Genomic DNA, 27,222 nt, shown 5'->3' with positions numbered 1-27,222 from the left:
CGAGTATACATGGATGGATGGATGGATGGATGGATGGATGGATGGATGAATACGTAAATACACTCTATTAGGACCGTGGCACAATTTACTGGCGCTAATCAAATGATCAAACTGGAATAAGTAAAGTGATATCTTATATAACTATGGCCGTTACAATTAGGACTGATGTTCCATACTTTCCATAGTTCCAAATATGTTCCATATTTTGACCGCCCGAGTGACATAATTGACATCTGCTTGCAACATTTTTAGTGGCGGAAACAATCACGAATGAAGAGACAGTTACTACAGTGGCAAGGATTACTCAACACGGATGCATTGCAAAATACCACAGGCACTTAAACTTTTAATAAATATTAGACATTAAGTTCTTTTTGATATGTACAGATATTGTACAGAAAACTCTGCGGATGTTTCCAGTTAGACATATATGAAATTCTAAGCAACCCTCAAAGCTTCTATGTAGACAAAGCTGACAAATAGCTGCTTAAAAATGAAAATGTTATATTATCTCTATTTTTCTGTACATCAATTAATGAATCAGAAACAACACTTTTAGCACCACTGACCACAATATATAACTGATGGACCAAAATGTAAATAATACAAATGTAAAAAAGCAAACAAAAAAAACATGCCACAATCTAATTTTACTCCTTTTGACTGAAGGGGGTTTAATACTTGTACACAAATAGTTGAGTCTCACTCAAGTCAAGGGTCAAGTTAATCAACCAATGGCTAACCTTCCTATCTCTCAAAATGTGTCCTAAGCAAGTTGTTCTGCACTAATTTACATAACCACCCTCACACCAAGTTCCCCCACTCGGGTTCTAGCGCCACTTTCAAGGCCAACGGATAAGCAGAGTTGCAGTATTGGTCCAGATTAGCACAAGCTAATGGTGTTGCCAGAATTAGCTTCAGATGAATGGCACATACTTGTAAGCCTGTGGATTTGGCGACGTCATGCGCCACACTATTAAACTAATTGACAAGTAATTTGGCATTTTGCCAGCTAGCCAAATTGCAATCAGCACTCTGTGCACTCATATGGTTAAAATGAGCCAGCACTGACTTTTGCAGGAGAGCTGCATTGAGTTTTGTTCTTGAAATCGGACTGTTTTTGGGAGGTAGTGATTCTCTCTTATGCAAATGAACTATTGCTCACAAGAAAACCTTTTACGCTGTTTTCCATACCATGTTCCCTTGAACCTTATTCTCAGCAATAGCTTCATCATATGTAAGTACGTAAAGCACCATGTGTCATATATGCACCTTACCAGTTGTTCATATCTTAACTTCCTGCGAGATGAGAAACCTCTGTGCATTCAACTGTGGAAAAGGAAACATGAACCCAGGTAGTTTTAAAAAGACTGAACTGAAATGCGAGCTTACGTTTGAGCAGCATTTTCAAATTACCATAGGGCAGCTATTCGATGTCCTGGTGCATTTTTTGGATGAATTAATTTGGATTAATTATACTGATTGTAGTTGATCAAACGGTCTGCATCATAGATGTCAAACTCAAGTCCCGGGGGCCGGATACGGCCCGTCACATCATTTTATGTGGCCCCCGAAGACAAATTGTCTTCATGCGTCAATACTAAACTTACAAATTGTCTTCACTATTAAAGAAATAGAGATATTGCTAGAAATTTTTGTGACCATTGATCTTTTGAAAATATTTGAACAGTTTTAGTCTCCAGTTTCAAACTTAGTTATTCATCAGTTTGTTGACGTTCTTCATGGAAACTATGACTACGATGCAGCCCATGACAAAAATGAGTTTGACACCCCTGGTCTACATGGACATGTGTATTCAAAAGTTTAGAGAAGGCCTAATTAAGTATATATTCATCCTGAGAATATCCTGTACCTTTTGTAGTACTGTGTATACATACGTATACAGTCGTTTCAATGTAGTTGTACATGTTCTGAGAGTAGACACGCACAGTAGCTATTATTAGTCGCACTAGTATGATCAAATATACTGATCTGAATTCCAGGTGGACGCTGATTGCTAGTATCAATAGTACCAATAGTTCTCATCAAAATATTGAACATGAATGTGGATGATATGGAGGCGTAACAAGTAAGCTTTTATAAAGCGCTAGTTAAAATAGATGTGTATTCTGCTACAGTTTATATTTTTTTCCAAATAAACTGTTTGTCGATTGGCAATAGTCCTGTCTCAATGGCAATTGGACAGTTGGTGGTTTGAAGCCCAGATAAAGGCTCTCACGGCTGCTCAGTCTGTCAAGGTGTTCGTCTCTATAAGAGAACTGACATGTTCTATCGCTCTGCATGGCCTCTCTTCTTTCTGAGGAGAAGGTTTCGCTTCTCTTCCAGAAGCTCCTGAATGCGTTTGTTTCTGGTCTTTTCCCGGAAGCTGAACTGACGCTTTGGGATCAGGTTGTTCTGAGAGATGTCGTTGTCCGCACCACTAATCCTGTTGTACGTGACGTCGACAGAGTTGTTCTCGTGGTTCTCTTTCTGACCGAGCCGGGGCGGGAAAGTCGTGCTGGAAAGGGAGGTGGCGGGGTCTGGTGTTGCCGTGGCGGCAGGGGAATTCACGGGGATGTACTCGGAAAGGTCCACCCAGGGCGAGGAAGCCGGATGGCTCACATCCTCGTTGTCAATGGTTGGTATCGTCACAGTCAAGCTGTCATCTAGCACCGTGGTGTCACCGTAGGGCAGCGTGACGACGTCACCACTCAGAACGGCACCGCCGCTGGCAATGACATCGCCGCTGCTGCTTATTGTGACATCTGTGTACGGCACGTTACCACTGGGTATCGTGACGTCTTCAAAGTTGCTAGGAGTTGTAGATTCCGAGTTGTCCTTTGGCAACAGCAGAACTTTATCTGTCGTTGATGTTGTGTTTTCTCTGATAGACGTAACGTCGACTCCTGAGTCAGGTCGAGGCAGGCTTGCCACTCTACTGTAGATGCTCGTGGTAGAGACGGAAGAAACATTCTCTCTTGCTGACCCCTGGCTTATGAGTGGAGTGGCCCATGTTGTGGGATATGAACCTGTTGTTGCAGGTATTGTTGGCACAGTGATGTTTTGATTAACTGTCTTCTTTTTCTGGCTAGTTATTGTTTTGGTTTGATTAACAGATTCCAAATCAGAACGAGAAGAGTTTTGGGGGGTATTTATCTTATTTTTGGGATTCCACTTGTTTTTCTTCTCTGGAGGCCTCTTAATTGGGTGAGACTTGTTTAGGGTTGTCTTTAGACTCTTTTTGGGCAGGGTGTGAGCGGGCATCGTCTTTTGCGGTGTTGTGATAGCTGGTTTAATCATTTTGGGGGTTGAGTCTTTAGGTTTTATCTTCTGGGGAGTCGTTTTGGCAGTGATTGTCTTTTTGGGAGTCGCTTTGGCTGCTGTAGTCTCTTTCGGAGTCTTTTTGTTAGTTGTTTTGATTGGTGTAGTCTTTTTGGTAGTTGTTTTGATTGCAGTTGTCTTTTTGGCAGGTGTCTTGACTGGTGTAGCCTTTTGGGGAGTTGTCTTGGCAGTGGTGGTCTTTTTAGACACCGGCTTGACTGGTGTTGTCTTCTTGGGAGTTGCTTTGATTGGTGAGGTCTTTTTGGCGGTTGGTTTAGCCTTTTGGGGAGTTGTCTTGGCAGTGGTAGTTTTTTTGGAAATTGGCTTGACTGGTGTAGTCTTTATGTGAGTTGTGTTTCCTGGGGCAATTGTGTTGACAGTGGTCGTATTTGTTGGAGCAATGTCATCTTGTTTTTTGGGGGGTTTTGGAATAATTTTCACTTTAGTGCTTATCTTTGCTTTAGGCTTAACCTTAGCTGTAGCTATCTTTTTGGCAATATTCTTTTCTGCAGTCTTCTTTTTTGGTAAATTCACTTTGGGGGCTTTTTTCTTTGGCTCCGGGTCTTTTTTAAACTTGGATACCAGTGGTCGTTTTGTACTGTCTGTTCCTTGACCGGTAGCTGGAGTTGATTTTGTGGGAGAGTTTGTGGCAGTTATAAGACTTGGATTATTTGTTGTGCTCTGAGGGTTTGGAACAGTCTTGTCTATTCCTAGGGAGGGCTCAGGAAGGGGTTCCACCGTAGGTCCAGGAAAGTCTGTAACAACTGAAGTGGTTGCCTCAGATAAATGGAGAGGGACTACGGGAGATGTGGAAGCTGCTTTCGGGTGGGTGGTGATCAGTTCTGTTGTACTAAGTGAGCTCAAGGTGGAATAATGGACCGGAGTCATGACTGTGGGAGGATGAGTCATGCTCCAGGAGTTGGTGGTGGCTCCTGGAGTGACAATGACTTCAGTGGAGTGGGTGGTGGAGGTGAACAAAGACGTGAGGCTGGTGGGTGGATGAGCCGTGACGGGGGATTGGGTGGAGGCGTTGGGGGTTAATGTGGAGTTAGTTTCAGACTCTGTGATTGTAATATTGCTGCACGTCTTGCAGCATAGGCGCTGAAAGTCTGGTAGAGAGCAGTAGTGGTTCAACACCTTCATACGGCAAAACACAGAGCGGTCTCCATAACAACGGCGACCTGTGAAAGGAAAAAAAAGTATATTTGATTGCTGCAAGTGTACAGTTTGCACCTACTGTATTATGGAATATAAAGAAAGTTACAGTAAGCATTTAACGGCAAATGCGTTTTTGAGCGGGGTTCCACGACGTGCAAAGAACTGGTGTCAAGCCGGGGCAGTAGCAGAGGATGCAGGGAGGAAGAAGAGCAATACCCAGACAGGAAGAACACTGATTAGGTTAGTCCACAGAAACTGAAATGGAAAAGTTGCCAGTCTATCTGCCTATCTGTTTAATTGTTAGCCTCGAAAATATCTGATGCCTAAATTTGGAACACTTAAAAAAGCTTCCTCGTCTCTGCTCCGCTTTTTAACTTCTGTATTCCATGCCAGTAAAAAAGTGAATACACTATATTTTGTAGCTATGCGGCTGTTTGATATGTCCATATCAACATTCATGATGAGAGGAAGGGGACACTTTTTAAAACATTTTTATTGATACAACTTTGCTGTTTGAGAATGACAGGAACTTAAAAAAATGAGATGTACGCCCCCTTGCTCAATATATAGATATATTCTTTTTTTAAGAAAAATAATTCAACTGTATCGAAAGTTACAAGTTCACAGTCACTTTGGTAAAACACTTCAATACTTGGAAATCAACCAATCTGGTTATTGACCGAGGGGAAAAAAAAAGTTGTACATTAAATTAGATTTGCTGTCAAAACGAAATTTGTGATTTCCATGATGATGATGTAAAAACTGGAATGGCACGTTAAGTGTCATATGAAACATTTACAAAACATTAATACAATTTCCCTGATAAATCAAAGTGCATATAGACGCAGTGCACATAGTCCATCTGAATGTTTCTTCAACGTTAACCAAACGTTAGCCAGCCCCACGCAACAGGCCAGTGAAGCCACGAAACAGTTACCCATAGTATAGAATATTATAGAAGATAACAGTCATGAACATTATTAAATACAGTCAACACCAATGTTATATACAGTATCGCACTGCTAGATCTGGCTTGGTCTCTTATAGTCCAACTCCAGGAGAAGGAAACCTTGGATAGCTGGCTACATAGTCACAACAGAAATATGTGATCACAATACAATGAAGTGTAAAGTCTGAAGTGTTTTGTGTCTTTAGTTTTCTTTTTTTTTTTTTTTTCTCAAAGTGTAGTATGTGTCAATACCCTAGGCCCTGTGTAAACCCTTCCCTGTAGTCAGAAAATGGATCCAACATCTCCTTGGTGGGTTTGACGGTTGGCGGGTGTGAGTTTAAGTTGGTTTGAAGCTGCCTCTATTCCAAGTGAAACTTTGAATGAGTAAAGCCATCCCTTTCACAGATAAATGCCATTACATTCAATCCAAGATAAGGCATTGTTCACGTGGTTAGTGTTCGTCCCAAAACCGAAAAGAAAAAAAAAAAAAAATGATACCACCGGATACTCGTAAAATCAAAGTTTATGAGGTATTTCTGTAGCTGATTGAAGTGTGGCGAAGCACAAATGCACTCACACGCACGCCCTCACTCAGACTCACTTCGCTCGTGAGTATTACTCGATATCTCCTCCTTTAATTGAGCAGACTTGCGAGAGAAACATGCTCCCTTTCACACACACACACAAGCACGCACACACGCGCACACACGTTTCCTCACGCACTTGACACACAACAAGCAAAGGATGCAAATGTGGATGACAAAAAGTGATTGGAGCCTAAACGCAATCAAGTGAGGTGAAAATAAACTCTTGATTATGAGAGCAATGGAGAGGCAACTAACTGACCAAGTCCTGCATAATATAGGTCTACCCCCCTCCCCAAACATCTTACCTTTATTAAAGATTCTTCTGTATTCATGTCAAATGAATCATAAGAATTGAAACAAAAATACACATAACAGTCGGGATCTGAGCGATTAATAGCAGTCCAAAGGTTTGAGGCAAATAAGCTACAGCTTATTCATGGTAAAACATTATTCATATTATTGTTATTCATAGAGATTTAGATTAATAGGTATATATATTTATGTGACTACAAATATATTTATATACGTATTTGTTTAAATTCTGCAAGCACAAATAAGCTGCATTTATTGAACTTTAGTATAACAGTCAGAGAGGATGGCTGATGAGGTGAAATGGGAAGCAACCACAAGTGGTAAGACTACCCTGTTTTGTTGTTGTTTGTTTTAATCAGACTTTGCTTTAAGGCTATTCATCTCACAGTTCCCTATCGCCCCAATCGATACGTTGTCACTTCCTCTCCTTGTGCAGAGTTCCTGTTAATCTGAGAATGGAACGTGGAATGAGACGCCATTCTCATCCCCAAATGGAACCAGGATGTGAGGTGAGCACTTTAGCAAAGATGTCCTCATTGTGACAAGATCACATTAACGATAAAGCTTTCATATATATATATATACGTATATATATATATATATATATATTTCTTTTTTCTTTAAAAAAAAGTTTTTTTTTCCTATATAGATATTTATATAGTACCTTTTCTGTTTATGTTCACATCTGTTTGTTCTCACAATGACAGTGCGCCGCCATAAGAAGAAACAAGCACAACTGTATCCCCGTGGCGCATATAGCCCGCGCAAAACATGGTTGCCAAATGCAGGTGGAGGCACCTGCATGCTCTCTTTGACACTCTTGGGAGGTGCCCAGAAAAAACCTGGTAGCTTTGCCACATGGACCTCCCTCTCATATATATATATATATTTTTTTGTGATCTTTTGAGTTTTCGACTGGCCAGCGGTTACAACAACAATGCTCCACATAGCAAGAGAGACAGCGCAAGAGAGAACCAGCTTGCACACACAGGAGCCAGTCAGGGCCGTCTCAGACACGTTGAGAGAGAGGAAGAGAGACAACACCGGCCCCCTCTCCCCCAAAAAGAGAAGCAAAAGCTTTGCCGCTCGCTCTTGGATGCGGGCACAGGCACAGGACGTAGGGGAGGGGCGCCTCAGGGGGCCAGCTGGGGGCGGCTCTGCTGAGACAGGAGGACAGAGATGGGTAGAGCCCAGCGGAAAACAGACATGCAGCTGCGGCTGCCGCCGTGGAGGCCTGGCTGGGAACTATAGAGGGAGGTTTTACGTGAGGAGCTCTTGTGGTTGTTGGGGTTGGGGCGGGACAGCCACTGGATCAGGATGTTGCCGTTCTTGTTCAGGTCTGATGAGCCCTCTGCGGTAGAAAAGAGGAGTTGGTGTCGAGGAAGGAAGAAATGGTGTCAGGTTTAGCAACCAAATTCAATTTAAAAAATAAACATGGAGGAAGTTCAGACATTTTGGGAATAGCTCATTCATTTCTCAGATAGAATGCTCTACACTTGGCCTGATAGCCATAACCTAAAGGCTGGCAGACGACGATAACTTGCAAATGAGATTAGCCTTTCATCGAGTGGTTCTTTTGGTGACTGATGCTGTTTGATTTAGAATCTGTTCGTCTATGACGTATAGTCAGTCTGTTGTTGGCCGATAAAAATAAAGCATGTGGATTTCTCAAATGTTATCCAAGGGATGGAGGTTTTCTTGCTACTCACTAGGACATGGATCCATACGACACATTCTGAGGGTGTCGGGCTTACTGTCCAGACACAGGCCGATGGTGTTGTCCCTGGTGTCGCACACGGCCTGCCTCTGCTGATTCCCGTTGCCGCAGGTCACTGAGCACTGCAGGCACAAATTGAGAATATCTGTGAGCAAGACACTGAACCCCCCATTTGCTTCTGACGCCGCATCGCGAGTCGCTGAGTGAGGAGACAATGTTAAAGCGCTACACAAATAAATGCTTATTTACCATTTGAACAGGCAACATTGAAGAATGACTAAAATCCTTAATATTTGCGTTCAGTACCTGAGACCAAGGTCCGACTCTCCACTGAGTTGGGCAGGCGTGTCGGTTGCAAGACCTACGGGTCTCTGGACGGTCATCGTTGCAATATTTATTATGGATAGATCTGGTGGTGTTGTCCTCTGACGGTTGGACGCAGCTGACCAAGCGGACTTGCATTCCGGTCTTGCCACACGGCTTGCTGCAGTTCTGCCATTCCCCTACCACCCAACTGAGAAAAGAAGCACGAGTTTCCAAGTCATTCAAATTGAAAATAATTTACCTAGACCACATAGGAAAAAGGCAACCAAATGTAGAAAATGATCATTTTAGAATGTCTGTAATACTGCTGCGGAAGAGGTTTTCTCAATTGTTACTGCCCTATAATGGCCGCCAGCTGGAGTTTACCGTAAAACTAAACACGCAACACAAAGAATGCCACACATCGTATATTTAAGTATAAGACAAGCATCACCAGTGCTAATGATAAAGTCCACGTAAAATCCCACTGACATGCGGAGTCCCGAAACTTGTAAAAAGAAATACTGAAAAACAAAATAGGAAAAAAAGAAACATTATTATAAAAATAAAAGGGAATTGTGTATTCGCCATTAGAATGTGTGCAAAATTGCCCTGCAGCATAAGTGATTTTAGCACAATGAGAATGCAGGCGGCTTGAATTTCACAAAGATATTTACAAGGTTATGTATGACTTGGCAAAAAGAATCGAGAGTTTGAGAACAAAGTGTTCAACATGCAGGGAGGAAAGGGCCTGAGGCAATCGGGCCTGAGGCAAGATGGTCATTTTGCAGTTGAGTTTTGGATGTTGAATAAATACTAAATTTTGAAATCAACAACAATTGATTTTATAAACTGTGATTTATAAATCAAATAATAATTGTTATTTTTTTCACTCTAATACAAAAACTAGGCTGGGATTGAAATACTTCCTGTTGTCAACCTTCTTTTGAATATACATGGCATCCTTACATACATCTTTTGAATGTACATGGCAAACAAAACAGTGTGCCACTGACTACTGGCAGATAGTGGAATTGCACCCAAAATAAACAAAGCGGAACAAACTAGTTTTAACCGTACTGAATATGAAATCTGCTTTAATCCTGCATTTTACGCTTTGGGCACAAAACAATCTGTATGTTGTGAGACGATACGTTTGTTAGTTTGGGGAAAAAACATATTTTTTTAATGTAAACAATTTAAACTGTACAACCCGCTGTATAGTCGGTGTCACCAAAGATATTTTCATTGAGGTATTTTTCTTGAAAAAGAATATTTGCTGTATAACTATTCATTTGCACAGTTATGCATTATAGCATAGCACTGAATAAAGTATAGTGCAAATAATATCATGCCGGCATGCTGTGGTAAAGTTGTGTGTAGTACATGACTGAGTAAAGTGCAGTGCAATGGTACGCATACATTGGTGGAGGGCAGGGCTTCTGGTTGCAGTCTTGAGTGTCACGAGGTTTCATATTGGACCTGTTACAGAAGCTCTTGTGGACCATCTTACTGTCCACTTTTCTTCGACAGCCGTATCGCAGGTATCGTTTCCCTACACAAGCAAAAAACACTGAGCTTGAATACACTTATGCATGTGGGGAAGGAGCGGTACTGTGCAGGTAAGAGAATTTTGCCTGTGTACCTCCACCGCATGGCTTGGAGCAGTTGGACCACCTCTTTGGGGCCCATTCATAGGCGCTGTCCTCCACGAGAATGTTGTTTTGAATGGAAAAATCACTGTCCATGTTCATCATATACTTATAGGAAAAATTCACATCCTCATCACCGTGTGTTTTCACCTAGAGAGACATTTTGACATTTAAGCATAAAAACAAAACACTATTCAGTTGTTCGTACATACCAAGATCAGAATTCCATGTCTGAGGGGGCCTGTTGTCTGAAGTGTCTCCTTGTCTTTGTCGTTTTCATATTCCCACTCTATGCCCTTTTCAATGACAGATTTTGATTGAGGGTTTTCATTTTCCCCATTTATAAAAAACAGTCCTGAAGCCACATTTTTCACAGCTGGCAAAAGAAAAAAAAAAGGAGAGCAATTATACTGGTGAACATTGAAATGTATGCTTGCACAAAATGATTTCATCAATACCAAAAGTGTGCAAGGTAGATTTCAGCTCTTGTATCAGCAAGTGTCGCGCCCCTCTCGGAATTTCAAGAACTTTGAGGAAACCTGAAATGATTTAGAGGCAGTTGATGACTTCATTAAATTATATCATTCAGTCTCATTTGAAGAAAAAAAAAAAGACTGATATGAGAAAGAAAAGTGAGACATTTGAATTGAAACGATTGCAGAAGAGTAGGTTTGCAGAAGGGTGGAAAATATCCAGTAGTATATTTGCTGACACTTTTGGATAAATTGCCATTGGAATTTAAGCTGGGAAAAATTTGTAATACTCCAAATCAGGAGATTTTCATGGGAATTAACAAGGAATGATGATTTGATAGAAATGTGTCAGAATAAATTATTCAAATAAACATTTGGTTTGATCACATGCAGACATCCATGCAAATTAGATCTCTTCTTACACTTCCGTCATTGCTCCATTTTTTTAGAACACTTTACTCGAGCAGACGGTTCTTAACTTGAAAAATAAGTTGGGATAGTACTACACTTGCATTTGCTTTCGTCACGACTCTGTTCAAGTGTATTCTCCTAACTAAGTTTAAGTTTCTAATTAAAAATGAACCTTCCATCTTTTTTCATTTTAAAATTGGAACACTCCCAGAATTTTGCTACTTCACAGAGAAGTCAACTGATAAAGCTCAAAACGCCTCTCCGAGATCAGTGTCAGGGTCTCTACTAGTCCTCTAGAGGGCGACCTTTAGCTTAATATGAGTCCAGAGGAATGAGTCCAAAACATGTTAGAGTGAGACAGTTGCCCTGATGGCACTCGACTTGGCACTCTACCTTGCTTCTTGACGGTGCGGGAGATTGTGTCCTTGAAGGTTTTGCACCTGGAGTTATCCCCGCCACAAACGCCACACTTGTCATCCCTCTTGGAGGAGCCCACCACACCATCGCAGCCCACTTTCTGCTCAGGAGAACACCCATTAGATGAGCACAAGTTTAACGTGAGCCGATGACATCTTTCTCCTAACATCACTCACCTTACACTCTCCACGCACACACACGCTGTGCGGGTCCTTGTATGAGCAACGCGTGCCGTCCTGGACCATGCGCTGCATGAAGACCACATCCCCTGTCTCCTTGGACTGACAGTGCAGGTGGCAGCGCTTGTTTGCTGTGGAAGGAAATATGCAAAAGGCATTCACTTAACAAGCAAATGGAATGAGCTTTATACGAGCCGGCGTTGTTACGTTCCATTGATGTCTGTGTGTGACTCATACTATACATCACTACCTCAGAGGAAAAACCTGGCAGTTCATCTTGTAAGGATCAGTATGACTCCTACGATGTGTTTAATGCACATAATGGACGGACCTTTGGTGGTGTCATAAATTGTTGCACACTACGTACGGTGGGTGGAGGAAACAGAATTGAGTCATACTGTGCTACAGAGCACTCACGAAATAAAATACACCTTAAATTGTTTTTAAATATTCGTATCAACACTGCAATCGGGACAAGCTTCTGAAAAAATGCTCGTGTCAGTACCTTAGCAGTGAGCAAGAATGTTTCTTACAAGTTTGACCTGGATGCAGGTATAAGGCACATAGGGCCTTGGGTTCTCATCTTGCAATGGTGGCAATGTAAGCCAAATATGAATGTAAATTGGAATATGTCAAAGTCAAGTGCTGAACAATAAACAAAATGCACTTTCCTTCATTATTTTGCAATTGCATTTTAAAATGCGATTCATTTTTCAAGGTCCTCTTACTGTGTATTTCTTTTGTTAACTAACACGAGCAAAAACATTGCATTAAACAATTTCAGATTTAAAAACATAAATGTTTCTGTCTTATAGGTTACACTAAAATAAAGGCCAACGAATCATGAATTAATTTTACATTGTATTGTTATATTGTTAAACAGTTTGGCTTCCAGTTTTTACAACGACAAGCCGTAAAAATAAGTCAGTAAGTCATAAATAAGATTACCACAATAAGGCAAACAAATGTGTACCTTTATCACTTCAACCTTTCATGTTTCAGTGAGCAAAAGAGGATCGTGCTTTGATATAGTGACAGCTCAGCTCTTGTCTGCAGTGCTGCTCTTTGGGTGGATGACAATTATAAGACCTGTAAGTAGGACCATGACTCCTCCTTTTGAACACCTTGAAAATAATCCTTTTTTTTTTTGCCATGCACGTATGTGAGAGTCTTGGTGAAATTGTGTTGTGTCCCTCTGCAGCAAGTGATAGTAGCGACATGGAAGCAGAAACAGGTGCAGAAGGAAGGGGTCGACCAAGGTCGAATGACATCAGGGAATGTGGTGGAGCGAGGGATCTGTTTTGAAAGAGCTTTCCAAAGACGCGGCGTGTTTTTATGGGAGGGTGTAGTCATACCTCAGAGCTTTACTCAATCATGGCCAGATGTGGATGACCATATCGGAACATAACATTTATATAACCATCTAACCACCACATTCAAAATTATGTGTTAAGTCCTCTTTTTTTGGATTTTGTTTAACAGTGCATCATTACTTGACCACATGACTTCATCTGAGGGATGTGTGTTAGAATATTCACCATCTGGGTGTTCATAGGGGAGCCACTGCTTGTTGCTGGGTTGTTCCAAACGAGGGTCCCAAGCATGACATTGTTCCTCTCGCCTGTCACTGTAGATGTCCTCGCACTCGTTAGTGTTGCACATCTGGAACTGGTATTCCGCCCCCATGCAGTCGAGGCCTCCGTTGGCTGGTCTGGTGGAAGATCACATGAAGAATGTTTTGAGTCACCGATTGGAGCTTCCATTGATTGCTGACCAAAGCTATTCCTCTGCAGCTCTTATCAGAAGGCGCTGTGGGCAGCTTTATACGTACGACAAGATATTCTCATCTTCATTTCCGATGTCTAGAAAGGGAACATGGGTTTTATCAAAAGATTTAGCGCCATACCTTGGATTGTCGCAGTCGCGTGTGCGAAACTGAACTCCGCCACCACATGGGTGAGAGCACTGTCCAAATTCACTCCAGGAACCCCAGTTCCCATCTTGCTTGATGATGTCAGGTGTCAGCCAGACGCAGTGACCTTTAAAGCAATGCTGCAGGACCACAAATGCACTCAGTGACGGGCACGTGTGACATGATTTTTTTTCATCAGAACACACGGGGTGGCAGGTTGACGGCAAATATGGTTTCCAAAATGTTTTACCTTCCCATTTCCACACGTAGTGCCATCGATGGGCGGCCCTTTCTTGGTCTTACAGAAGAAAGGATTTTCCGGGTGGCTGCACCAGAGCTGCTTGCATGGGTCGAAGGTGCGATACTGCAGAGGACAAAGAGATACTTCTATTTCCAATTGAACTGCTACATTTTGCGCTGACTAATTAGGTTGACAACTGGAATGAGGCTGAACACTGAATATTCGATAATAAAAAGAGAAACTTGAAGAATAATCACCAACACCACCATGACAACGACGGTAACCCTGCACTGTCACTGCACTCCACTGAGAAACATACAGCCAATCATGCAAACTAAGCCAAATGATGCAGGAGAGACGGGACTCTCTTAATGAAACAGCCTGTGGTTCAAATCACAATGGAGGTCAGAGGGCAAAAGATTCAAGAGCCCCAAAAAGATGACGTCTCGGTGGCCTCGGAAACCAAGACCAGGCACTAAATTGTCCTCGCAGTCTGATGCAAACCAATGATACAGACACCACAGATGTGTCTCCAGACCAGTGTCTGAGGGGCCATGCCCTCCTACCTCCTCTCCAGTAATGACAATACTCACCATGACCCAGTGGAACCCACAGGTCAGAGGGTGACTCACAGTTAATGGCCAGACAGTGGTAGGTAATCATCAGTGACGTCAGGCTGGAGGATCCTAAAAGCTGTAGTGAAACATGGAAAAACTGTTCTGGCTCAGTCCTCTTCCCATTTAATGGGAAAGACATCTTTCAGACCTTTTCCACTCCTTTATAGAGTGCGCCAGTCGAAGGAGGTTCTTCCCGCTTGTACTGTGATGGATTCAAGGAATTGTTTTTTTCATTGTTGCGCGGTTCACCTCATACACCTTCAAAAATGCAGGGTTTGTAGTTTTTGACAGGCATTTTAGAATCCTGCAGGCCGAAGTCCCAAAAATGACAATGGGTGGAACAGAGACAAGGTACAATTGCAACAACGTAAAAGAACGGAGCAACATTTAAACAAAATAATTCAGAAGACATAGAAAATGAAATAAATAAAAACACAAAGAGCCAAATGTCCTCAGGAAGGTGGGGTTACCTTACCTGCGTTCCTGAAAGGCCTGCCTTTTGTAGCTGAAGGGAATGGGTTTGACAAGAGAATAGAGGGGGTAATCTAGCAAAGTGTGCAAAAGCTCCTGAACAAACCCTTTGTCAATCAAGCAAGCGTCCCAGAAGAGCGAGCGGCGTGATGCTTGCAGGAGTCTGAAGCTCTTTTATCATGTTGGATTTACAACCAAAAAAAGACTTTGAAATGGCTTCATGTAAAACCACTGTGCTGGAAAACTAAATATGTATTGGAATATGAATTACAGATTATAATTGGGATTTACAAAAGAAAAGAGAGGTTGGGAAGAGCTGTCAAAACCGATTTACCTGCTTTTAAGCAAGATATCAATCCCACCAGTGGCCGGGAGAGGAAAAAAGAGGACATCAGAAAAATGTGAATAAGTGTGTATCGCATATGCGACCCTCATTCTATATCCATGTACAGTGAACCCCCGTTTATCACGGGAGAAACGTTCCAGACCCGCCCGTACTAGGTTAAAATCTGTCCGAGATATAAAGAGACTTACTTTTAAAATATCTACATTTTAAAATATATAACCTGAATAAAACATACCTTTTAAAACCATGTAAACATATTTGAACAAACAAAAAAAAAAACATTGCAAGCAAAAATACAGTATGCATTGTGTCTGGCGCCTTTAAGAGGTGGAGCTGGGTGGGGTGCCATGTGATGTTAGTGAGTCTGAATGAAACCTTCTGCGTGTGAGCTGTGGTCAACAGCAGTGACGTTACCGTGTCGTATTGTTCTCACGATACTGAAAAAGCGCACCAACTTTGAATCGCGATGTATCGGGGGAACACTGTACATGAGAAGTTAGTATCTACCCTTAAAACTGCTCTCATAAAAGGAACATTGCAAACTGACAAACTGTTAAGAGTTCAGAAGCGTCTCGAGCCATGCTAGTTGACATAAGGGGGGTCTCTTACCGCAGTACACATGGTGTAGCCCACACCAAAGTCAAACCGGCACTGTTCATTCATGGAGTAGTGTAAACCAGGAAGCTGCGGCAGTGATGGCCAGTTGTGGTCAAAGGGGTCGTCCCGGAGACAGTCATAAGAACTGGGAATGACAATCAGATGATGGATGAAAGTTTGTCCTGCTGGAGCTGAGAGCAGCTGACTTCGAGTAAAGGTTTGTCTGTATGCTGGAATACTAGGCGGTCAAACCACTTGGCCGCCATGCAGTTCCATTTAGAATATAAAAACATTATGTAAGTTCCTCTAAATTGAAACAAAATTCTAAATTTGTCACACCACAAAGAAGAGTGTTGTTAACAAATTAAAATAGAATGAGGCTTCAGAATCATGGAAAATCAAAATAATCATGCAGCGCAAGTACTACTACATTGATCTCAGTCTTTCCAGCAAATTACTTTACACATGTAGAACATATTCAGAGCTAAACACATAATACAGATTTTCGTTTAGTTAAGTCTTGTGTGTAAGTCTCACTGTAGGTAGCGTTCCAGCTCTTGCATGCTACACCTGGACCACTGAAAACGGTGGAAGGCAGCTTGAACCAGTGGGGCCATGATGCTCCCCATGTGCACCTCATCTCCACAGCGGTTCCCTTGTCCATCATGCTCCATGCCCAGCCTGCGGCGAAACAGCGGAGTTGGGAGGCGAGAATAAGGGTGTATGAGAAATATGAGTGAAAAGACCAAGCATGTACAAAGCATAATATTATGACAAGGTACTCACACATGTCCGGTCTCATGCGCTACCACAAAGGCCGAAGAGAAACCATCCTCGTGGTTCAAAGTGCAGCTTCTTACTGGGTGGCACATGCCAGTCACTGGGGCATAACCTACACCACATGAACCCAAGTGAAACATTAAACGTTGGCTCAAAAATTGCTTTGAACTACGCTGCACGTTTGGAGATGTCTAGATTTTTACGTGATGCTTACAATTGTAGTGTGGAACTGCAATACTAAATGTTTGGTTGATGTTGTCGCACAAAATTAGGTTGTTGGTCAGTGTATGGGATCCTGGAGGTTAAAGTACGTTATTTTGAACTACATAGGCAAAGAAAAACATGAATAGGTACCCTCCCATATGTCTTCCTAAAATGTGAATGTGAAGAATGTGCTTTGGATAACATATTTTATAGATCCATTCATTATTAGAATCAAATTCTTGATTCTTCCAAATGATTAATATAATAAGGGTGACTGACTTTATTTGCAGATTTGTTGTGTGAGTTCTGAGAACAAAAGTGCTGAGACCTGTGTGATTATATGTCTAAAGCTAACCCCTGAAGAGTCTCTTGCAATCTGCATCTTCATGTGTGTCCTTTGCTTCCTTTAATTGTGGAGCTGTTTCTGTCCGTGCTCTACGTATTGATTTTGTGCTGCAGAAGGCTGAGCCCAAGGGCAGCCGAAGGGCTTCTGTGCCTTTAGATGCTTCTCCCTTGGGCCTTCCTGTTAGCTTGCACTCTGATGCACGCAAAACCACCGACCGCTAAACCCACAGTGCACTATGCCGCGTGAGGCAGCGGGAGGAAGAGGTCGGGATACTCTCTCTGGTTTGGATGTGTATTATGTTCATCAGATGACTCCTATGTGTCTTCGGTCATTACCCTGCATGCCCGTGGGGCCGAATTCCTGCCGTGTGAGGAAGATAGCGTGGTCGTGATACTGATCATCCCAAGTGTCCTGTTTCTGCTGATCATAGGCCCAACGACACACGTTCTCCAGACTCTGGGAAGGGTTCCCCAGCTTGATTAGAGTAATGGACTGCAAGGAGACAGAAATAGAACGCAGATATAGAGACAGAAAATTGAATTCACACAAAAAAGGCTACAGCTGACCCTGTAGGGGGCAGTGTCACTGTATTGCATTTATTATTATGGCATGTGCGAATTTCTTAGATGACCCACAGTGATAGAAAGTAGTTAGAACATCCAAGCATCACACAATCCAGATGACTTTGAAAATAAATAGGAACTGGAATGACAGAATAAATAAAGTGCATAGAGAGTAAATTTTACAAAATACATTAATCGTAAAACACAACGATGTTATTATAATTAAGTGTTGGATATTTATATGGATATGGATCACAAACCATCTGATGTTGATCCGCTACATTACGATGACGTGACAGTAATAATGTCATTACGTGGATTAGTGTTAGCGTTTGAAACCTATTTTTCGTTTGACTGACGAAAGAATATAGCCCACAATATAAAAATCCCGAGATGGTAATTAGTAAGTAATCCTGTGACACTCATGCTTGAGGGATTTTTTTTTCTTCTTTTAAGTTTCAAGATTTAATAGCATTCTGGGACGCATATTGCGCTTGTGTGAGGGTGTGTCCGTGTTCAGGGTCACACAGCCAATCTGCAGGCTGTCTGGGTGCAGCTCGGTTGCCACGGTAATTGGGGATGATGGACAGCCGGCGCTTTGGCTAAAGCTGCAATAGGGGATGATGGATGGAGGTGTGCGTGTGTGTGTGTGTGTGTGTGTGTGTGTCTGCGTCGCAGGACTCCAGTGGCACTGGCCACAAGGAGGTGGGAGAGCAAAAGATAAGGATACAGAGGGATAAGTGTATCACAGAGCAGCAATCCCAGCATTACAACGGGTGTTATCATCCTGTGGGGTAATCCACTTCTACATTAGCACTCCTACATTATTCTCACTTCTTTGTTCCTCTGCTCTACAACTGCAGGCCTATCTGCTGGCAGATAGAAAAAGGACGCTAGCCCTCTCTGTACCATCTCGATGTTTGTGAATGAGAGATTCTGATCATTGATTGTTTATCTTTGCCTGGACTTCCCATGATTCTGTGCTGCAGTCTACTGGGAGGAAGGCTGATTGCATAACGGCCGCAGTTTCTGTGTGCTTTGGTGCTGAACTGTGAAGGCGTGCGACTTGAAAACACTCCCCCGAGATGCCCCATGCTTTTAGTTCGTCTTTTGCTCAGTCCACTGGAATAACAGGCTTCAGGGCAACGTTGCGTGTGTCTGTGTGCTTGCTTATGTGTTTGAAAGAATTGGCTGTGTTGTATAGATATTCAAAGTGACCGTAGCAATATTCTTGTATCAAGCCGAGTCCATTTCTTTTTTTTTTCCTTTCAAAAGAAAGGGCATCATTGTTTTCAGGAACCACAGAACTTGCCTTGTGCATTACCGGGGTTCTCAAAATTTGTGCGACCAGGGACACATTTATATGGGAGACTTTTTTTTTAAGGGACGCCTTATATATTCCTAAAGAGCAGAATAATTTTTTCACGACTTTCTGTATTACAATAAAGGAGAATTGTGGAGAGCAATCATGGAGTCAATCCTGTTGAACACTGCAGGAATAATTAGTTTTTCTTTATGGGTGTGCTAATCCCCATTTGTATTCCCTTGCAAATTATCTTGCCGACTCCCAAATTACAGCTCGCATAACCCTGGGAGCCCCAAGACCGCAGTTTGAGAAACACCTGTCTCAGGTCTTACCTTTGCATGGCCCAACATGATAATCCGCACCAGTACCACATTGATTTTTGCTCCCAGAGATTCGGCGTGGTAGATCTCATTCACCTGAGGACACACACAGGAAGATTTGAAAAATAAAAACATCCAAATGTTATCGTAAAACAAATTACTTCACGATCATACGTCGAAAATTAAGCCCTCTCTCCAATTAGTTGTTTGATACGATGACAATAATTCAAAGCAAAACTCTTTTCACCCACCCAATCCAATCCATTCCACCCAATCCACCCCTCCCTCCCTCCCTCCCTCCCTCCCTCCCTCCCTCCCTCCCTCCCTCCCTCCCTCCCTCCATCCATCCATCCATCCATCCATCCATCCATCCATCCAATACATCCATCATCGCTCTATATACAGCATATACAATTAAAACCAAGAATTATCCCTATTCAATATTCAGCAGAGAAAGCTGGTTCTGTAATAGTTGCACAGCTGATTCAGTTATAATGTGACAACATGAACATCCCATTTTCTTAACTAACTTGTAACTTTTTATGCACCAGTGTCATTTAAATCACATGAATGGAACAAGAAGCAGTTAAAGAAAGACAGAAGACAATGCATACACAGGGCAGATTGGTGTGGGAGTTAAGGCCTGCTGGTCTTAGTGGCTGTGTGTGGTGCCTAATGAGGCAAAAGGATGTAAAAACAGACAGCCATAATGAGATGGCTGATGGACAACACACACACACACACACACACACACACACACACACACGCACACACACACACATGCACGCACGCACGCACACTCAAGCTTGCATGCACACATACACACACAGAGGTAAAGGGAGAGGAACAATAATCAGTGGCACCAAGCACGGGAAGGCTAAGAGAAAGAATTGAGGAATGCTATGAATAAAGCCCAGATCGCGGGGTGGGGGGAGGGAGTAACAGTGCCAAACTGAGAGCAGAGAGTTTTTTTAAAACGAAAGAGAAAACGATGCATTCTCAGAGAATAATGCTCATAGAGCATTTGCATAGATGAGTGAAAAGATTTCACGTAACTCGATGCTGGTGTGTGTGTGTGTGTGTGTGTGTGTGTGTGTGTGTGTGTGTGTGTGTGTGTAGCCAAGCTAAATAATCGGAAAAAAATCCAAAAGATACAAACTGTTGGATGTGATTTGCTGCATTGCATAAGCCTGGCTCCATTGTCAGTTTGAACGCAAGTTAAAGCTTTTCTTTTCTGCAGTAACGTGTATATGGTAAATAATAAATATTTTGAAATCAAACTATACATAGATTTCTACACCAGCATCACACATTGAGAATCCCTAAAATAACACGAGCGGTTTTAGTGGAAACACCACTTTCCATGTGGAAGTGTGTGTTTACCCAAGTGGAACCAAAATAAATGCAGACTGTAATTAGCCTACGAGACAAAATGGGTCTTTTTGACCGCTAACTGTGTGTAGGACAGAGCAGCACAAATGTGTACCGTAATTTTCGGACTATAAGTCGCACCGGAGTATAAGTCGCACCAGCCATAAAATGCCCAGAAAAGTGAAAAAAAACCATATATATGTATATAAGTCGCTCCTGAGTATAAGTCGCCCCCCCACCCAAACTATGAAAAAAAACCGCGACTTATAGTCCGAAAATTACGGTACATAAAATAACACTCAACAATTCAAAGGATGGATGCAAAAATAACAACACATATTAAAAGTATAGCACAGTGACCTTGGTATGAGATGAGCTCCTAAAAATTGGAGCTTCATCGATGCCTCCCTGTCTAGTACCAACACAACCGGACAATTGAATTAGGTTTAGAAAATCATAGTTATTCCTCTGAGAGATTTAAAAAAAGGTGCGAAAAACACGCCAATGCAACCAAGTGATAAAAAAGTATTTGTCAAATTAAAAGTAGATACTAACTGGAAGGTGCTTAGGTGGTATAAAGAAGAACTGCGATGTTGCTACTTTTAATTTGCATTTAATTAGCTGTTGGCACTTTACACTTGCAGTAAGTAGTAGCTCACGCCCACATTTGGTCATTATACAGTGATTAAAAAAAAGCAGGTGATATGTCTTGGCCTTGATGGAGACAAATACAGGCATTAAAGTAATAAAAGCTTAAAATAAGTCTGTGCAACATATCTTCCTGAAGTAGCCAAATGAGAAGATGCTAAACATAATCACTTGCAGTCTTTCAGTTGGAAATGGAATTTTCCCCAAATGTCTTCAGCAGAGTACACACAGAGCAAATTAGGGTGAAAGAGTGAGAAAAACTTTAGGTCGCTTCCTAATTGCCCATGGATCGACAAAACACAGCGTTGACCACACATTTGCTGTTGTTAGCCTTGGCTATTTTTTTGAGCATGTCACTCAATCATAGTTTACAAACATCGAGATAAAATGACAGCTACAAACAATTCTGATGTGCTTTGAAGGATTTTGTTCATATGATGCCACATTGACTAAATGATGAACATTTGTTGTAGCAAAAACATGCACTAAAAACATCTCATCTGCTGATGACACAGAAGTGAGTCATCACAAAAATTGTCATGAGCATTGTGTCATTTAGAAGCAGCTATGCACAGATCGTCTTTTTTGGGGACACACTTGGGAAGACTTAAAACAGTGAGAATTGGAATTGCCTGTCTGACAGCGCTTCACCAATATCTGTGACACTTGCAGCTGACGAGCAGTCTATTATTACCTGTCCTACAGTACTTTCAATTCCTTTGCCCGGATCCTCTTACCGCTTGAAAATCTGACTGTTCACTCCCTTTGTGGCTTGTTCAACACACAAGCACGGCAAATCACAATGAGGGAGCTGTTAGCTAAAGGCGCTTCCTGAATTGTGGAAGCATAAATGTCAACTTTATGTACAGAAATTTGCATAAGTTAAGAACTTCCCTTACACACATACACACACCCTTATTATCACTGACTATTCATATCCAAGGATAGTGTGATTAACACTTTGTCGCACTTCTCGAAAGGTCTCCTGTTAATGGACGCTCACGAGACAGATGCAGCACCAAAGGCTATTGAATCCATCACCTTGATGGTCATCTCCAGACCAGCATTGGACTCATTTTAATTTTCTCCAGATTGATTTACACGTGCAGAATAAAGCTGAAGAACTGGGTCTTTTTTTTCTATTCCACTCCATTCAGGTTATATATAATCACGTCCTCAATCTGTTAACAATTATCACCTTCTGCACCTTAATCTTCACACCAAAGATATTCTGTTAGGGAGTGATATGTGATTTCATATAAAATGGTTACTGAGCCCCTAAAGTATCACCTGTTTGAAGGTTTTGTAAAAAATAAATAAATATGTGATCGCACTATTGGCCATTTGAGTGGCACCGCAATTGCACTTCAGTTGTGAATTTTAGTTCGTGAAGTTTATAGAGCCAGCCGTAAGTTTCAAATGAGCTCCATCTATCATATTTTCAAACAAAACATTTTGTGTTGTGCAGTGTGATTGGTTGTTGAAATAATCAGTGCGGAATTCTGACACGTATACATTTCTGCCAGAATGGGGGCACTACTGATAAGATACAAAACTAAACAAAATACTGTGGGCAGTCTGTTAAGGGCCGGGACACAAACCCACTGCATCTAATATTTGGGTGATCCAAGCTTCGCCACTCTCACACTGATGAAAACTTAAAGGCTTAACTGTTTAAGATCATCCCACTTGTCTCCCGCCAGAATATAAACGCAAACAGCTCCCTGAAGGAATAGCTTATCGTAGGACCGGAGTAAACTTTGCTGTTATGATTAATTAAGTACGGTGGCATGTCTTCATCATAAGGCTCTTTCATGCACAAGTTAAGTTGAGTTGGGTGAGTCAAACTTTGCCGCCTTGCTTCAGTCAAATACAATGCCATGGGTTAAAATCTAGCATTGAATGGAAAAAAGGTAATCATGGCCATTAATGACAAAATCACACTTTTACAGCTACGTATCATTACTCCTACAGAATGGCGTATAAAGAAAAGAGGTAAACACAAGGCAAAGGAGTGGGAGGTAGAATTAGCAGTGCTCACATTTAACACACACACGCATGCACGCACGCACGCACGCACGCACGCACGCACGCACACGCTGAACTGCAGTTGAACTTATGAAATAGAATTCCGATTTTAGGATTCAGACGTCTGTGGGTGGGTCCTTTGATGTCCTGCAACACAGCAGTACGCCGAGTCCACCTCCGCACCCACACCCCTAACGCACAAACACACATGCTTGAACACCATTTGATCAAATAGTTGCTCTTGACCTTTGTCAAATATCAGAACAGCACATAATGTGCAGTGGTACCTTGATTTGCGAATTGAATTTGTGCTGTGACTGAGCTCATAACTCAATTCAGAAGAACTGCGATTTAATGTTAAAAAGCATCATGTTGAAATCATGTTTTGCGAGTAACTTCACTCATTAAGTTGCTGCATACATTCATGTCCTAAATTTAAAGCTAACTTTATCAGGTGATAACTTTTTGTATTTCTTTTTATACTTATAAATTCCTCTCTGCTGTAAAAAAACAACAACACATTACCAAGTATTGCAAAACTGTCAAACGTGTTGCCAGTAATTCATCTTTGTCGTAAGTGTGACGTGACCAGAAAATAAAGCTTAAAGTATGTCATCATTTTGGTACTTCTTGGCAAGAAACAAGAAGCACATGATTTGTGTTAGTGGGCCATACACAATGATGTGGTGGGCCACGTATGGCCCCTGGGCCATGAGTTTGCAAGCTATAGTTTCATTTCAGTAATTAATATCCAATTAAAAACCTCCTGGAAACTCTAGGTACAGAAAGTGCATTTGAGATGTTAAACACAGCCCTAATTGGCCTCCTAGAAATTACACACCAACAAAATGGAAAGCCAAACCAAATTAGGGAAGCTTAATTAGCCACAGGAAATAAAATATTTGCTCCAACTACAAACTTTATAGCAGTGTTGCTGATGCAAGTCTGGAAGGAGTGAAGAGGGAGGTGGAAGAGGGAGAAACGACACACCCATCCTAAAGAAAGCAAAGCAAACTTTGAGGAGATGCGTTATAAAGACGCCACGTGTGGGAGTGTTACCTTTCTTTGTGTTTATCGCGCTGTCAGTCATTTATTCCGGATGTGCTATATAAAACACTTTCTCTGTTTGTCTCGCCACCTCCCCCACTGTGCAGACGAGGGGGGGGGCTGCGTATTCCCTTCTCTTCCTCGATTGTCTCACACACGACTAACAGTCTAACTCGTCTTCTTCCTCAGCGCCGAGCCGAGACAAAGAACGAACGCGTGGTGGAGTTTGCACCTGTTTAGTAGTCGGAGATTGGCTCCTTGCACAGCACGCGGTCGTCCTGCAAGCCACAGCCAACAGGAAGGCGCACACTCACATACATACACAATTTCTGCACCACAGATTTAATTTGCAAAGCTTAATGTCTGCGGCAGGTTCAGGCTGACACACACACACAAACATACACACAGGGAAGAAATGACATGACGACAGTGAGGGGTGACAGGACACAAAGCCTGATGAAATGTTGTCTCGCCCCTTCAGAGCACAGGGCTCACCTAGCTTTACACACACACACACGCACACTCACGCACACACGCACACACGCACACACAGACACACACGCACGCACACACACACACACACACACACACACACACACACACACACACACACACACACACACACACACACACACACACACACACACACACACAAATGAAATCTCATATTCAGATGGAGAAGAAAGGATTACCCGTGGCTGATTGCTAGATGAGAACATGTGGGATGGGAATTGAATCCTCATTCAGTCGTTGTCTGTATGCGTACTCGTGCGAGTGTGTGTTTGTCTGAGTGCGAGTGCTACCAACGTTCTTTGACCTTCCTGTGACTTCCTGTTCAACTTAAATAGAACACTTTTTCATTCAATGAGGAAATGGAAGAGAAGCAATGTCACCTTCATCAAATTAGGCACCCCGGATGGAGTAAGTTCATCTGGAGAGCTATCCAAAAATTGCGTAAGCAGCACTTACTATGTTCATGAGTGTCAGAAGATACTTTTGGACATGCTCCTTTCCGTGAAACTGGACCACAGAGTCATCAACGCCGAGCAGAACCTCGATGTTGTAGGCCCGGTCCATGCTCTGCCTGCGAGCGCGTCGTGCTCGGGTGTTGTTGATGCTTTGTTCCACGCCTCGGTAGAGAGACTCCAGATCCATTAGACCACCAAGATCAGAACCTGGAAACAGGGGCAAAAGCTAGTATGAAATAACATACATAAATAAGAAGGGTTAAAAAAAAAAGGCACCACTTTTTCAAATGATGGGTTCATTGAAAATGAGAAAAAGATGGATTTAGAACTGCTTGGCAGAAGCTCAGTTTTGATGCTGTTTAGTTGGGAAAGTTGAGAGTGACCCAAGTATTAAAAGGCAGTCAGAGAGGGGGATTGGGAAAAGGATGTGTTCGGTTTGGAGGAAATATAGAGCTGAGTGTCATCTGTGCAACATTGAAACCAGAAAACAAATGTGATTTGAATTTGATGATCAAGAGAAAGGAGCTGAGAAAAGAGCCTTGAGGAACATTGGTTTTGTCTGGGGAATGCTGAGATCTTAAATCTTTGAGTTGTATAAAGTCAGACCTTTTCGAGCGATATTAATTGAAACTGGAAAATCGGTGGCTGAAAAAGCAATGGAGGAAAATCTGCCCGGGAGGATGGAATGGGAGAAAAATATACTGAAATTTAACGTTTGAATGTGATCGGTTTGTTCTGAACATCCTCATCCAAGCTATAGTTCTGGAAAAAAATGGAGACCACTCAATTTTATTTTCTTCATAAATCAGTGTGAACTCATATGATCATTCTATTCCAGTGTCTCTTTAATTTCAAAATAACCACACCTATTTTTGCTTAAAAGTTGCCGATGAGGTGAACACCTGAATCCAATCTTACGAAACAAGAAAAAATATTTACAAAAATGGGGAAACCTTTAACATGACTGAATTTTGATGCCGCCGTGTAAATAGTGGTCATATTATTTGTAATGTTTTTTCTGTAATCTTTTCTGTTGCATGTGTGTTGTGTTTTCGCGTTTTCCCGAACAGCAGTTGGCATCATTGAAGTGGCGGCAACGTGTTCAAGATCTGCTCCTAATCAACCAAATATTTCCACTCCTGTCTGTAAAAATGCAGCAGATGGACCTTGCTAAACACATGGATGGGAGACAGTTCGCTCACACAGGGCTGCCCGGCCTGCACTTTTCTTGCCTTGCTACAAACTGCAAAACATGTCAATTGTTCAAGAAGTCAACTTGTGTTAAGAGCAAAGTCTACAGAGGCACTGAACAGTAGTTGACCCTCACAACTAGACTATTTTCACATTTAGGACAACTCAAGCAAGGTGATTTCAAGTATCTTATTCAGTCCATTTGTTTTTTAAAAGCATTACACAGTACTGTGCAATAAAAGGAGAGGAGATATATGGTGCTGTCTCTTGAAGCAAGGCCTGCTTTCACTCTCAAGCTGCTCTCCCTCTCTAGCCTTTCATAAACGGAAGCCACGGAAGGACATTCCCAGTGGTCTTAAATTTCTGGTCTCTGTGCAGCCAGCACAAAAAATAAATGACTGTGACCCACAGTGGAGGAAGACAAACACATGAAATCATTCTGGCAAGAGGATTTCTATTTTGGTCATGAATTTATTTACTATTTGCAGAATCATATTTATGTGGAATTTGTGGAGTTGTTTGTGAGAGAGGTGTCATCAGGGGAGATCTGGAATCTGCATTGTTTTGACATATCCAGTTAAGAGTGGTGAAGAAAAAGTGAGACCTGCCATCTTGTCTCCCAAACAGCAAGGGGCACGGCACTTTCCTATCTTTCTCTTATGCAACGTATCCAAGGCAACGGAGCTCATGAGGAAAACAACAACCGTGTGGCTAATATTGGCTCCTGAGTCGTAAGCAGATTGAATCTGGAAGTCTGAATATGATCCCATGTCTGCCTACACCCCAG

At 42.0% G+C, this 27,222-nt stretch overlaps 1 protein-coding gene across 1 annotated transcript in view; it reads right to left on the bottom strand.

Moving 5' to 3' along the window:
* Positions 1-1,797: 1,797 nt before the first annotated feature.
* The window catches only part of LOC119128653 (A disintegrin and metalloproteinase with thrombospondin motifs 2-like), a 79,406-nt gene continuing 53,981 nt past the window's right edge, over positions 1,798-27,222 (bottom strand). The window contains exons 4-22 of the mRNA XM_037261237.1: positions 25,246-25,451; positions 19,195-19,278; positions 17,329-17,485; positions 16,450-16,555; positions 16,201-16,344; positions 15,676-15,808; positions 13,642-13,755; positions 13,386-13,531; positions 13,018-13,190; positions 11,477-11,610; positions 11,277-11,400; positions 10,458-10,538; positions 10,212-10,375; positions 9,993-10,149; positions 9,770-9,902; positions 8,351-8,558; positions 8,037-8,166; positions 7,592-7,678; positions 1,798-4,502 (exon numbers count right to left, since the gene is read on the bottom strand). Of these exons, the coding sequence (XP_037117132.1) occupies positions 2,290-4,502; positions 7,592-7,678; positions 8,037-8,166; positions 8,351-8,558; positions 9,770-9,902; positions 9,993-10,149; positions 10,212-10,375; positions 10,458-10,538; positions 11,277-11,400; positions 11,477-11,610; positions 13,018-13,190; positions 13,386-13,531; positions 13,642-13,755; positions 15,676-15,808; positions 16,201-16,344; positions 16,450-16,555; positions 17,329-17,485; positions 19,195-19,278; positions 25,246-25,451 (4,694 nt within the window). The 3' untranslated portion in view covers positions 1,798-2,289. The remainder of the gene's footprint in view (positions 4,503-7,591; positions 7,679-8,036; positions 8,167-8,350; positions 8,559-9,769; positions 9,903-9,992; positions 10,150-10,211; positions 10,376-10,457; positions 10,539-11,276; positions 11,401-11,476; positions 11,611-13,017; positions 13,191-13,385; positions 13,532-13,641; positions 13,756-15,675; positions 15,809-16,200; positions 16,345-16,449; positions 16,556-17,328; positions 17,486-19,194; positions 19,279-25,245; positions 25,452-27,222) is intronic.

The sequence above is a fragment of the Syngnathus acus genome, chromosome 10 (genome assembly GCF_901709675.1).
Source record: "Syngnathus acus chromosome 10, fSynAcu1.2, whole genome shotgun sequence".
NCBI classification, from domain to species: Eukaryota; Metazoa; Chordata; class Actinopteri; order Syngnathiformes; family Syngnathidae; genus Syngnathus; species Syngnathus acus.
Note: the sequence above shows the minus strand (reverse complement) of the source record. Positions and strands in the feature narration are given on the sequence as shown.